General features: G+C 33.7%; 1 protein-coding gene across 1 annotated transcript; it reads right to left on the bottom strand.

The window, feature by feature from the left end:
• Positions 1–9,895: 9,895 nt before the first annotated feature.
• Positions 9,896–11,536, bottom strand: LOC108222354 (uncharacterized). Its single transcript, XM_017396274.2, has 2 exons — positions 11,240–11,536; positions 9,896–10,921 (listed from the first exon to the last, which is right to left on the bottom strand). Exons 1-2 carry the CDS (start codon positions 11,406–11,408, stop codon positions 10,002–10,004), a joined length of 1,089 nt encoding a protein of 362 aa, XP_017251763.1. The 5' UTR covers positions 11,409–11,536; the 3' UTR covers positions 9,896–10,001.
• Positions 11,537–12,946: the final 1,410 nt, after the last annotated feature.

Here is a 12,946-nt window from a genome sequence, read left to right as displayed (position 1 = left end):
GAACTTCAAACTCCAAGATGGAGAAAATATCATCGACATGGAAACAAGATTTACTCGTATAGTCGATGAATTAGCTCAACTCGGAAAGAACTATACTCGAAATGAGAAGAATCGTAGGGTTCTTAAATCTTTACCTCCGAGTTGGAAAGTTAAAGTTACAACTATCAAAGAGATGCACAATCTCAATGATTACCACATCGATAACTTATTCGGAAATCTTCGTGCTTACGAAGAAGATAATGTTCCGGATATTGTCGTTCCTAAAGTGGAAGACAAAAAGAAAAATATGGCTTTAAAGTCCATATTAATCGATGAGGATGAAAACGACGAGGAGTTGAATGAAGAACTCCAAAATCTCGACGAAAGCGAGATCGCTCTCTTAACGAGACAACTCCGTCGTGTACTTCAAAGTAAAGCTCAAAGGTATGGAAAAGGCTTCCTTAAATCGAATAATCAACAAAGAGTTTTTAACTCTAATGGAAGGCCTAATTACTCTCAAAACTACACTCCTAATTATAAGAGTAATTTTCCTACTACGGGCTATAACAAAGGCAAAGTCAATCAAAGCCCTAATGCTTATAATCATGCCAATAACAACCATACTTACACTCCTCCTAAACCAAAAGAACAAAATCCGGAGGAAGCACAGGATGTGTGTTTCGAGTGTAAGCAACCCGGTCACTTTAAACGGGAATGTCCTAAACTTTCTAAAGGAAGGATTCTCGTGGCCGAGAATGGTTGGGATTTAAGTGAAGATGAAGAGATCTCGGAAACTAATGAAGAAGTGGTCAACTTGTGCTTGATGGCTCTCGAGGATGATTCTTCGTCATCGGATGTCTCCACTTCAAATGATGAGGTAAGTTCTCGATCTAAAGTTTTACATAACTTACATCACTTTAGTGAATCTTCATTGCATTTATTGGATATGAGTAAAAGTGATTTGATTGATTTGGTGGTTGAAATAAATAGAATAAGTAGTAGTGCTAATCAACGTGCTCTCTCTCTATGGTCCGAGAAGGAAAATATTGAAAAGATGAACAAAACTCAAGAAGAAGAGTTATCTCGGATTAAGGATTTAAATCTTAAAAATGAGGAAGAAATCTCATCTCTTTGTGAACAAAATGATATCTTGAAAAATGAGCATAATAAGAGTAAAGATATTACTATGAGATTGGAAGTTGAAAATGTTTCCTTAGTTCTACAAACCGAAGAACTAGAAAATGAGAAACTACAATTAAATGGAGATAATACTAAGCTTCATATTGACTTGTTGAATTTGAAAATCCAAAATGAGTCATTAACTCAAGAAAAATCAACTTCGGTTTCTCAAAAAGATAACCTTGAATTAGTTCATGCCTTGAAAGAAAAAGACAAGATATTTGAGTTAGAAACTCAAAAGTTGAAGGATGAACACTCCAAGATTTTAGCTCATGTTTTAGATCAAGAAAGGATTCTTAATGATAAATTAAATGTCTTGATCAAGGAAAATGAAAATCTTGAAGTTGTAGTTCAAAGGTTCACTAAGGGAAATAAGATGTTAGATAGAATGGTACATTCTAAGATATCATATAATCATGAAGGAGAAGGATATGATAAAAATGCTCAACCTAAAAAGTTTGTGCAAGATAAGAAACAGACTACCTTTGTTCCCGCTTCACCTAGATATAAATGTTCATATTGCAATAAAGATGGACATACGGTTGAATATTGTAGAATCAAGAATGGTGAGATTAAGGGGAAGTATGTATGGGTTCGTAAAGGAACAAAACCATATCATAAGGTTGATCAAAAAGTGAGAAATAAAAATGTTGATAACACTCAAAGACAACCACGGTTTAGTTATGTTCAACAACCTATTTCGTATCAACATAGAAACACAAGGTATAATGCTTATTCGAATGGAAAAACTTCTAGAAGTCGTTCTATTCCTAGTCAACATTTCTATCCACAAAATACCATGTATTATCCAAATGATAGAAAAAACATGTATCAAGGTGTGAACTTTCAAAGAAACAATCCTTTAAGAAACCCAAGATACTATGACTATTCTAGGAATGTTGCATCTAGAAACTCCTATGTGCTTAATCATGATTATGCTATGCCTAGTTTCTATCGTGCGAACTCGAATGCTTATAATGATACACTAACCCGAGGACCCTTAAGACGAAAGGGTACCTATAAATTTAATTGATTTGTTTTGTAGGTGTGCCTTGTTACTAAGCATGATATGTGGTACCTTGATAGTGGTTGTTCGAGACATATGACCGGTAATAAGTCTCTCTTGAATGGCATTAGAAAGGTTGCCGCTGGAAGTGTCACGTTTGGAGATAGTAGCAAGGGTAGTATCATTGGTATTGGAGATATTGGTAATGAACATTTCAAGATTGCTAATGTACAACTAGTTACGGGACTAAAGTATAATCTTCTTTCCATTAGTCAACTTTGTGATAATGGATATAAGGTAATTTTCTATCCTACTCATTGTTCTATTTTAAATAAGGATGGAAAAATGATGCTTACTTGTCCTCGTAGCAAAAATGTGTACACATGTGATATTAGCAAACATTCTAATGTATGTCTATTTTCTACTCTTGATGATCCATGGTTGTGGCATCGTAGATTAGGACATGCGAACATGAAATTAATTAAAAGTATTTCAACTAATGATCATGTTAGGGGTATACCCAAGTTAAACTTTAAAAAGGATCATATTTGTGAAGCTTGTGAAATAGGAAAGCAAATTCGAGCATCTCACAAAGCTAAGTTTATGGTATCTACCTCTAGACCTCTCGAGCTATTACATATGGATTTAATTGGACCGGTTCCGGTACAAAGTCTTGAAGGTTGTTCATATACCTTGGTCATTGTTGATGATTTTTCACGATATACATGGACAGAATTTCTCAAAGCTAAAAGCGATGCTTTTGAATCATTCTCTTCTTTATGCAAAAAGATTCAAAATCAACAAAATAATACCATTGTCTATATAAGGACTGACCATGGTAAGGAATTTGAGAATTCTAGTTTTACTACGTTTTGTGAGTCTAATGGAATTACACATAACTTTTCTGCACCTTATACTCCTCAATCTAATGGAGTTGTAGAAAGGAAAAATAGGACTCTACAAGAAATGGCAAGTACTATGCTTAATGAATATCGTCGTCCTAAATATTTTTGGGCCGAAGCTATGTCTACCGCTTGTCATATCTTAAATCGAGTATTATTACGTCCTATGACTCAAAAGACTCCCTATGAATTGTATTATGGTAAAACTCCTAAAGTTAGTTATTTTAGAGTTTTCGGGAGTAAATGCTTTATTTTAAATTCTAAAGAATACCTTACAAAATTTGATCCTAAATCAAATGAAGGTATATTTCTTGGTTACTCTACCAATAGTAAAGCATATCGTGTATTTAATCTTAAAACTCTTGTGGTGGAAGAATCTATGAATGTTGCTTTTGATGAATCAAAACCACCCTCGAAGTATATTGATCTTGTGGATAAAGAAGATGCCGAACAAGATGGTGTCGAAGATGTTATTCGTCAATTTGAAAATATGGATATAGGAATTTCCCCTCCTAATAATCCATTAGAATTGTTACAAACCGATGAAGAACTTCCTAAAGAAATCCCGGTTATTAGAAGTCATCCTTTGGATAATGTTTTAGGGGATTTGACTAAAGGAGTTCAAACTCGGTCACAAGTTCAAAATGTTGTAAATCATCTTAGTTTTCTTTCGCAAATTGAGCCTAAAACTGCTAAAGAGACTTTGCTTGACGAGGATTGGATATCCGCAATGCAAGATGAATTAACACAATTCTCTCGTAGCAAAGTATGGGAACTCGTTCCACTACCCGAAAATACTTCCATAATTGGAACTAAATGGGTATTTAGAAATAAATTAGATGAGAATGGAACGGTTGTTCGAAACAAAGCACGTTTAGTGGCTCAAGGATATACTCAAATGGAAGGTATTGATTTTGATGAAACTTATGCACCCGTAGCTAGAATCGAGTCTATTCGTATGTTTTTAGCTTTTGCATGTCATAAGGATTTCAAAGTATATCAAATGGATGTTAAATCTGCATTCTTAAACGGGATATTAGAAGAAGAAGTTTATGTTAAGCAACCTCCCGGTTTTTGAAGATGCAACTAATCCTGAGTATGTATACAAGCTATATAAGGCTTTATACGGATTAAAACAAGCTCCAAGAGCTTGGTATGAAAGGCTTAGTAAGTTCCTATTAGAGAATAATTTTAAGATGGGAACGGCCGACAAAACTCTATTTACTCGACAAGAAAAAGATGATATACTACTTGTCCAAATTTACGTAGATGACATTATTTTTGGATCAACAAATAATGATCTATGTAAGGAATTCTCTGAAAATATGAGTAAAGAATTCGAGATGAGTATGATGGGTGAATTAAATTTCTTTTTGGGTTTGCAAATTAGGCAATCCGATGAGGGCATTCATATTTCTCAATCTAAATATTGCAAAGAAATGCTCAAGAAATTTGAAATGGAAAATGCTAGACCCATATCATCTCCTATGTCTACTTCCGATAAATTAACGGAAGATCCTAAAGGGATTCCTATCGACACTAAGAAATATCGGGGAATGATTGGAAGTTTATTGTATATTACTGCAAGTAGACCCGATATTCAATATAGTGTTTGTAAGTGTGCTAGATTTCAAGTTGCACCAAAGGAATCTCATTTATCTGCTGTTAAAAGAATTTTACGATACTTAAAAGGCACTGTTGATCTAGGCCTTTGGTATCCAAAAGGAGTACCTTTTGATCTAGTATGTTTTTCTGATTCGGATTATGCCGGACACTTAATTGATAGAAAAAGTACTAGTGGTACGTGTCAATTTCTTGGTGGATGTTTAGTTTCGTGGTTTTCAAAGAAACAAAATTCCGTATCCATTTCTACCACTGAAGCTGAATATATTGCCGCCGCAAAATGTTGTGCACAAATATTATGGATGAAGCAAACATTAGCAGATTACAATGTTAAATTTGATGTTATATCTATTTTATGCGATAACACGAGTGCAATTGATTTAAGTAAAAATCCCGTGTTACATTCAAGATCTAAGCATATAGATATAAGACATCACTTTTTGCGTGATCATGTCAATAAAGGCGACATAAAAATGACTCATATTGAAACTGAGTATAATATCGCAGACATTTTCACAAAGCCTTTAGGTTCCGAAAGATTCGCTAAACTCCGATTGGATTTAGGAATGCTGGAACACAATAAGTAATATTTTGGCCTATTATTCATTAAATATTCTTGGTAGAATATTTATCATGTTTTTAGTCATCTTACGTGTAAGAAATATTGTCAATTAATTTTCTTGTGTGCACTCTGAAAATTCAGATTTGTCAATAAAGAAATTGATTGATCGGATGTTCATGAGCTATCACTAGAGAATTTTAAGTATTGATGATCATTCTTAGGCGAGCGAATATTTTTGATTTATCAAAAATGTTTTTAAGATACTAATCATATGGCATTTGTTCTATTTATAAAAGAATTATCTTCTGCCAAAGCATTTACTTTTTATATTTAAAAATACCATATTTAATGAATACATTTATCCGGATATTCAATTATTTATTTCAAATGGATAAATTTTTTTGTTGTATGGAAATATTTGGGAAGGAGAATTAATATTATTTTGCTAGCAAGTTTATCCAATAATATTTTAAATATATTATCTTTCGAAAATTGGATAAATTTGTACTGAAATGCAAAATATTATTTATTCCTGTAATTTCTGTTTATAGATATTTACGAATAATATCTATAGATTATCGCTCTTTATAATATTTTATCCAGTATTTTCTTCAAAAGATATTAGTTTTCAAAACTGGATAATTTATTACAATAAGAGGATAATTTATTAGTTATTGATATTTTTGAAATTATTTCTTCCTAAAATTATTATTTGATAAAATAGTATTAAATTATTAATATGGCTACGTTTTTTTTAACTCAGGCTTATATTTTGATCAAACAATGTTTTTATTTCTGAGCCCAGTTTATTTTATCAGCCCAGGTCTATATATTAACCCTAACCCATCTGATTTAACCCAGTCCAAATAGAAGCACTTAATCCAAGCCGTTGCTTTCAACCCTATCTAATCTCAGCCGTTTATATACGATTATATATATATCCTAACATTTCAACAACTGTTCACAGACTCTCGCCTCCTTTCTCTTGTTGTGCCCTGTTTTCTCTCGAGTTCTCTCGACTGTTCTTGAGTCTCTTCAAACAAAATTCGGCGAGTTTCTGTTAAAAACTTTTCAAATACTACTTCGATTACTAGAGTTATCAATAGAGTTTGATAATCTCTACATTTATTGATGGGTTTAGGTAAAAATGAAGCTGATTTCGGTCACTCGCTCTCGCCGACGTCGAAATCGACGGCGAGGCTATGACGGAATCATAGATCACATATATATATACACACAATCACATCTCAGTTCATTGATTTTGTTGATTTTATGAAACCCTATCTTTAGGGTTTTGATTTTTGAACAAGTACTGATGATTTTCTTGAGTATTTTTGCAGGAAATGACTCGATCTGAGGCTATGGAGCTCTATTAATGACTAATTGGTTGTGTTTCGCAGCTGTTATGCTCTAGGGTCTTCAAACCCTAAGTCGGCGAGTGTTGATTTTGGCGATTAATGGTGGTCTCATGGCTCATCCCTGGCTGTAAGAGACTTTGTACGCCTCTCGGGTGCGATTCAATCGCAATTGAGAGTTAGGGTTTTAAAACCCTAACTCGAACTCGAATGGTCTACGAGTTCTTTTAGAAAAGGATGGACTAATCTATGATGTATTAATCTTCTATGGAATAACCCTGTGTTTTGCAGGTTCTGTGATAAGTGATTCCAAACCCTCAATCGAAGATGGTACTCTTCTACCATGATTCGCTCTGCCTATGACTCATCGGAGTCTCTCCCGCCTCTCGAGAGCGATTCCATCGCAAGTGAGAGTTAGGGCTTTTTAACCCTAACTCGATCTCGAGTTGTGGAGATGTTGTGTGCTTTGCCGCTGATTGAATAGAGTCGATTCGGGGCCAAACGAAGCAGTGATGAATAAATCGAGACTCCTACCTCTCCATCGTTCTAATCTGTTCAAAGGTAAGGATCCAAGAGGCAGTTGAGGCCTTGGACCCTGGTAAGAATCTAAATCCCTCTATCTCATATGAGCTATGCATGCTACGAATGTGTGATATCTAACTGATTATATGAGAAACGTTGTTTAATCGATGCTGTTGTCATAAGTTTTGAGGAATTTGTGAACTTTTTCGCATGACAATGAGGTTTTAACTTGCTGGTATGCTTTGTTATATTTGTGAATTGATAAATGGTGTTTTGGCTTGTGAGAAATCGTATGTGCGGATATGTTAGTTTCTTAGTTTTGCCACTGACTAGTTTTATATATATTTGTCTCTATCTGCTCACAATATAATTGATGGCTTGTGTGGATTGAAAAATGATTGTGTGAAATATGTTTGGTCATGTGTCCAGTTAAATGATTTCATCAGGTCGAAACTGGGTGTAAAAGTTTATTTTGTTTATAAAGGGGTGTCCTCAAAATGTTTATCGGATATAAGTGTTAAAATTGGTAGTTAAAGTTGATGCTCTGCTATGTTCTATGAAATAGTTCCTTAGCATAATTGTTTGGTATTAAAATGACTTGGTTCTCTACAATTTGCCTTTAACTGAACTGGTTTAATATGTGAACAATGTGGCCTTGAACCTCTTTGGAGAATGTTTCAATAATATCTAACTGAGAAAATTGTTAGTGTTAAATCATGTGATAGTATGATTTCGATTTTATGTTATCTACCATAAACTGGACTGAACTCATGCTAATAAATTGTTTTTGCCATGATATGAATTAGTCTGTGTGCTAATTTGTGGTAAGTGAAATGTCATATAAAAATATTGATTATCTGTAAATCTGCCATTTGATCGAACTGGAACTTTGACTATGAATCTATCTGTTGCAATCTGAAAATGTCTGAGTGTTACTTGACCTTTTGTTACTTGACAAATATGTTGTTCATGCTTCATGCTATGTATGTCTCCTGCCATTTTTATGCATATTGTTCTATCGTTGCAATTACCGTTTTCTAACTTGCTCGTCGAGAGTTTTTGCAGGTGGAGTTTGGGAGGGATGGATTTTGATTGGAAATCTTACATGTCTGGCATGATTTTAAGTTGTGATAACATGAACTTCTTGAAATTATGCTCTATGTTGCTTTTGAAAAATCGATTTCATGAAAATTTTAAATGTCTTTAACAACTTTTTCATAAAATTTGATTCGACTCAATCTTGATAAATTGGATAAAATGTTTTCACAAAATCTCGAATTAGAAATTCCTTTAATCTTTCAAACTCAACGTGCTAAGAAATCAGTATTTCCTTAAAACCGACTTGATATAATTGTACTTGTATATTAAAAATGAATAACTTCGGTTTTGCTGGATTTGTTTCTTGGATTTGAGTTGATACTACTTATCTGTCTGCCATGCTAGTCTGTGTTATTTGAAAAATTGTGTCCTTGCTCTGTTCAAAATCTGTAACTTGTATTCATAATGGTTGTATCTTGTTTTGGATAAACTGAATGCTTTAAAATGATAACTTATAAATCTACGCATGCTAAAATGAATACACAAGCACACAAATGCCTAACACCCTAAGACTTGGCTGGGAGTTCCATGAAATTCCCAGTATCTGGAACACTGGGGTGTAACATGGCCACATAGATTTAGGAGTTTTCCCAAGAGATTTGAGCGAACGAATTTTAATTAAAATGGATGGACAAGTGTTTAATATTTTTAAAACTGGAATTATGTGCTTCGATTCTTATGTGCAAAAAAAATGGAGTTTTCAAAAGTCTTGATGCTTATCACATCAGTCAGTCCAATTGATTTTCAAAAACTTAATCAGAAGAGTTTTTATTTATTAAAATGGTTAAAATTGGCTAAGTGGCGCCTTGACTTAGAGAAACTTCTCCTCTGTACCAAGTCAGAGATGTCCTTGCACATCTCTTGCTTACCTCAGCCGTCCTTTGCCAGTTGGAGCATTTAAGAAGAGTTAATGCTTCACTTTTGGATATGACCCCACCCACAAAGAAACAAATTTTAAACCAACACACACATTCACAGACACTCGGCAGTGTCACTTTCCACTTATTCTCTTATTCCTTTACCCAAACAGCACCTTATTTATTGCCTATTTAAGGCAACTGCCCAATCACTTTCACCTCTACACCAAAAGCCATACACTATCACTATCACCTTTCCCCTACCCTTTAACCATGGAGTTTAAACAACTCTCCAACCCTAACCCTAACCCTGATCCGGTTTACTACCCTGATCTACTTGAACCTCAACCTCATTCCCTTAACCACAATAGAAACTACCACCAAAGCCAATCCTCACACCCTAAAAGACACAAAACCAACCACCACCTTAACCCAAATGCCAAACCCTACCACCCTATCACTAACCCAAATCCACTACACAATCACCCTTTCCCCAACTTTTATCCCACGGGATATAATGTCGGGACTCCACCAGCCCCTGCATTTCCCTACTACCCCAACCAAAAACCTCACAAACACAACTATCCTAACCCTCCTGCCCCTACCTTAACCTATCAGAGGATGAAAAATAACTTGAGTCAGACGGTGCCGCGTTTGGTGAATCTGTCTAACGTTGGGAAACTAGGAAAAATGATGAAGGCTGTCCAGCCTGGGATGATGGCTTACACACATTAGCGGATTGAAATGGTCAAACCTCTAAACCACCCCAAACCTCTAATTTTACCCCAAACTTTTAACTTTCAAACAGAGCCTTAACATTCTACTATACACACAAATTTTTTTTAGTTCAGTTACTAAGATTAGTTATGCTCTAAATTTAAAACATTTAGCATGCTGATCAATACAGATTTATAACAATCAGAAAGCACGGTATGAACAACACGTAACAATAATCAAAGTTCTTGATTGCAAATACCAGTTCTTCATCTTAGGGCTACTCTTTTTGTCTTTGTGCTCCTTTCCAATCTGTATCATTAATCCCTCGACACATACTAGGCTCTCTACATGACTGTATGACTCGTGCCAAAATGGAATTAATGCCTCAATTTCATTGTTACGGAACACACGACCAGTTTCAGGGTCACATATACAATGATCCAGATTTTGAACAATATTCGGGTCCTGTGTCGACAGCTCAAATACAATCTCACCTGTGCTAAAGCACTGAGGAACCCATGTACCTTCCAAATCACTTATTAAACTGGGTGGCACGAGACTATACATCTTTGTCCACTTAGATGTGTCCTCATCCAGCAGCACATACAAATCGACCATCTGATTCGGATCCCCATCTGGGAAAAGAACTACAGTAGCAACTGAATCTTTCCATTTCAAAGGATTCACCCACACACGACCCTTATTCTCGAGATGGCTGGGATACACTACTTTCTTATACAGCCCCGTAACAGGATCAATTCTCCCCAAAATATTTAAATATGCATCTCTTGCCTGTACATCAGTCCCTATCCAATATGGAACACCTTTGACGATAAAATGACAATGATGCAAACCAGAAATAGGCAAGAATGGAATGATGTCTTTTCCATCAACATTTTCCCAAGAACCCTGGTTTGTAGAGTAAATCTCAACCCGAGACCATCCTATATTTCCAAGGCGAGTTTCAGGAACAATGCATATAACTTTGTAATCACTTTGCAGCGCATCAAAACCAAAACCAACTGACACATTATCCCAATTCTTAAGAGCAATCGGATTCCAATAATGAGTACTCGGGTTCCATAAAACAACAAAACGCCCCGACATTTCTTGATGATGAGCTAAACAAACAATGCCATTAATTGAACCAGAAATAAGCATTCTCTTAGTAAAATCAAGAAAATTAATTTTCTTCGGGTAATTAGGCCTATTAGTAAAGTGTCTATCAACTCGAAGGAGCGGAATGGGAGGCCCGGTTACGCTTAACAAACCAACGAGTCTACGACTATAATCATTAAAATGACTATTTTTTGCTAACTTATGATCACAGCCAAAATTACATATAAGCAGTGTGTTTCTTGAAGTGTTGAACTCAAGGTGCTTTTGTATAAATGTAGGGTGATTAATAAGAGCATACCAAGATTTTGAAACACACTTACATCTTACAAGTGCCTTAACTTGAGTCCTGTAGAGTATTTCAAGAACAAGATCTGCTGGAAGTGTCTTTACAGTGATGGTTTTGTTCTTCTCAGCTGCTGATGAGGTTGAGTGATGTTGGGGTTTTGGGGGTTTGTGATATCTTTTCTTTGTTCTTCCATTTTTCACCATTTTTTGACTTCACGAGAGCTCTAGGGTTTAAGGGATGTTTATTCTAAGACAGAGAAATGGGAGTTTTAAGTTCTGTTCTGCTATCTTCGAGTGACTTCAAGTTCAAGTAGAGCTGGAGTCGTGTCTTTTCGTATATTTTCACCTTTAGTATACTCGAAGTTCAAATGATTTGTATCTGATCTCAAGCTCGTATTGGTTTCGAAACGGGTAATTTCCGTGCACATTTAATATAAATATAATAATAAGATTTAATTATAATATATTTAAAAGATATATTTTTTATATATTATATAATAAAATATATATTAAATCTGTATATTTGTATGCACTTAAGTTCAAATCTGTACACTTACGTGCTATATATATATACATCAAAATATATTTTATTTTTTTAAAAAGATATTTATATCGTGTAATTTCGTGTACTTTCATATATATAAACTAAAAACACGAACCCGACACTAAATTCAACGTGTATTATCGTGTCCGTGTACCAAATATTGAAAACCAAACATACACTTTTCGTGTCGTGTTTTTGAAATATTTATTTTAATATATTTATATTTTAATTTCAGTATATTGCAATTTAGAGGTTAGATATTACTTATATATCTTTATAATTTATATTATAAATTTAAATTTATTAATTATCAAAATTTCTAGTTGTATCTAACCAAAAGTAAACCCCTTTGGTTAGATTTATTAGATATATAATTTTTCATTTTATTTGAATCATTTGATTATTTGATTTATTTTTTTATAAGAGTTTTTTTTTATAATAATAGCTCTTTAATTATTTTTTTGATTATTATTTTAGTTTCATATAATTATTGTTCTAACATTTCGTTATTTTTTCAGGTTTCATTTTCAGACATGAATGTTTTATTATCTAAATGTTCGGAAAATTTTTGTATGTTTTTCGATTAGATGATAAACGTTCTTGAATGAAAAAAATCCTATTTTATAAATATTATATTTTGGTACAATTCATCCACGTGAAAGTGAAAGTGATTATAATCATAAAAAAAATAAAGCCTATTAGCCACTTTATAGATTAATATAATATCTTCTTGTTAAAACACATTTATTATTAGACCATCTGGTCCTTGTTATAAGGCATCAAAATTTTTTGCACACAATTTTGGGTGCTTTGACCACCTACTTAAAATTATTTTTTAAAAATTTTTCTTTTTCTGAATTAAAATATGTGATATATATTTTAATTCAGAAAAAGAAATTTTTTTTAAAAATAATTTTAAGTGTGTGGTCAAAGCACTTAGAATTGTGTGCAAAAAGTCTTGGTACCTCATAATAAGGACCAGAGGGAGTAAAATTTCACCCCAATAAATATAGACTCTCTTGCTAATTAAAAGTACTGACTCACTTGTTAATTAAAATTTCACCCCGATATTATTAAATGAGTTAATTATAATTTATAATTTTTTATTTTCACTCAGACACACATGAGTATTTAGTTGGGATGATAGAATAATCTGATACGAGGAATATATTCAAAATCTGAATTCGAAATTTAGATA

Source organism: Daucus carota, chromosome 5, assembly GCF_001625215.2.
Source record: "Daucus carota subsp. sativus chromosome 5, DH1 v3.0, whole genome shotgun sequence".
Classification (NCBI taxonomy): domain Eukaryota; kingdom Viridiplantae; phylum Streptophyta; class Magnoliopsida; order Apiales; family Apiaceae; genus Daucus; species Daucus carota.
The sequence above is the reverse complement of the archived record's forward strand: the minus strand, read 5'-3'. Positions and strand labels throughout refer to the sequence as shown.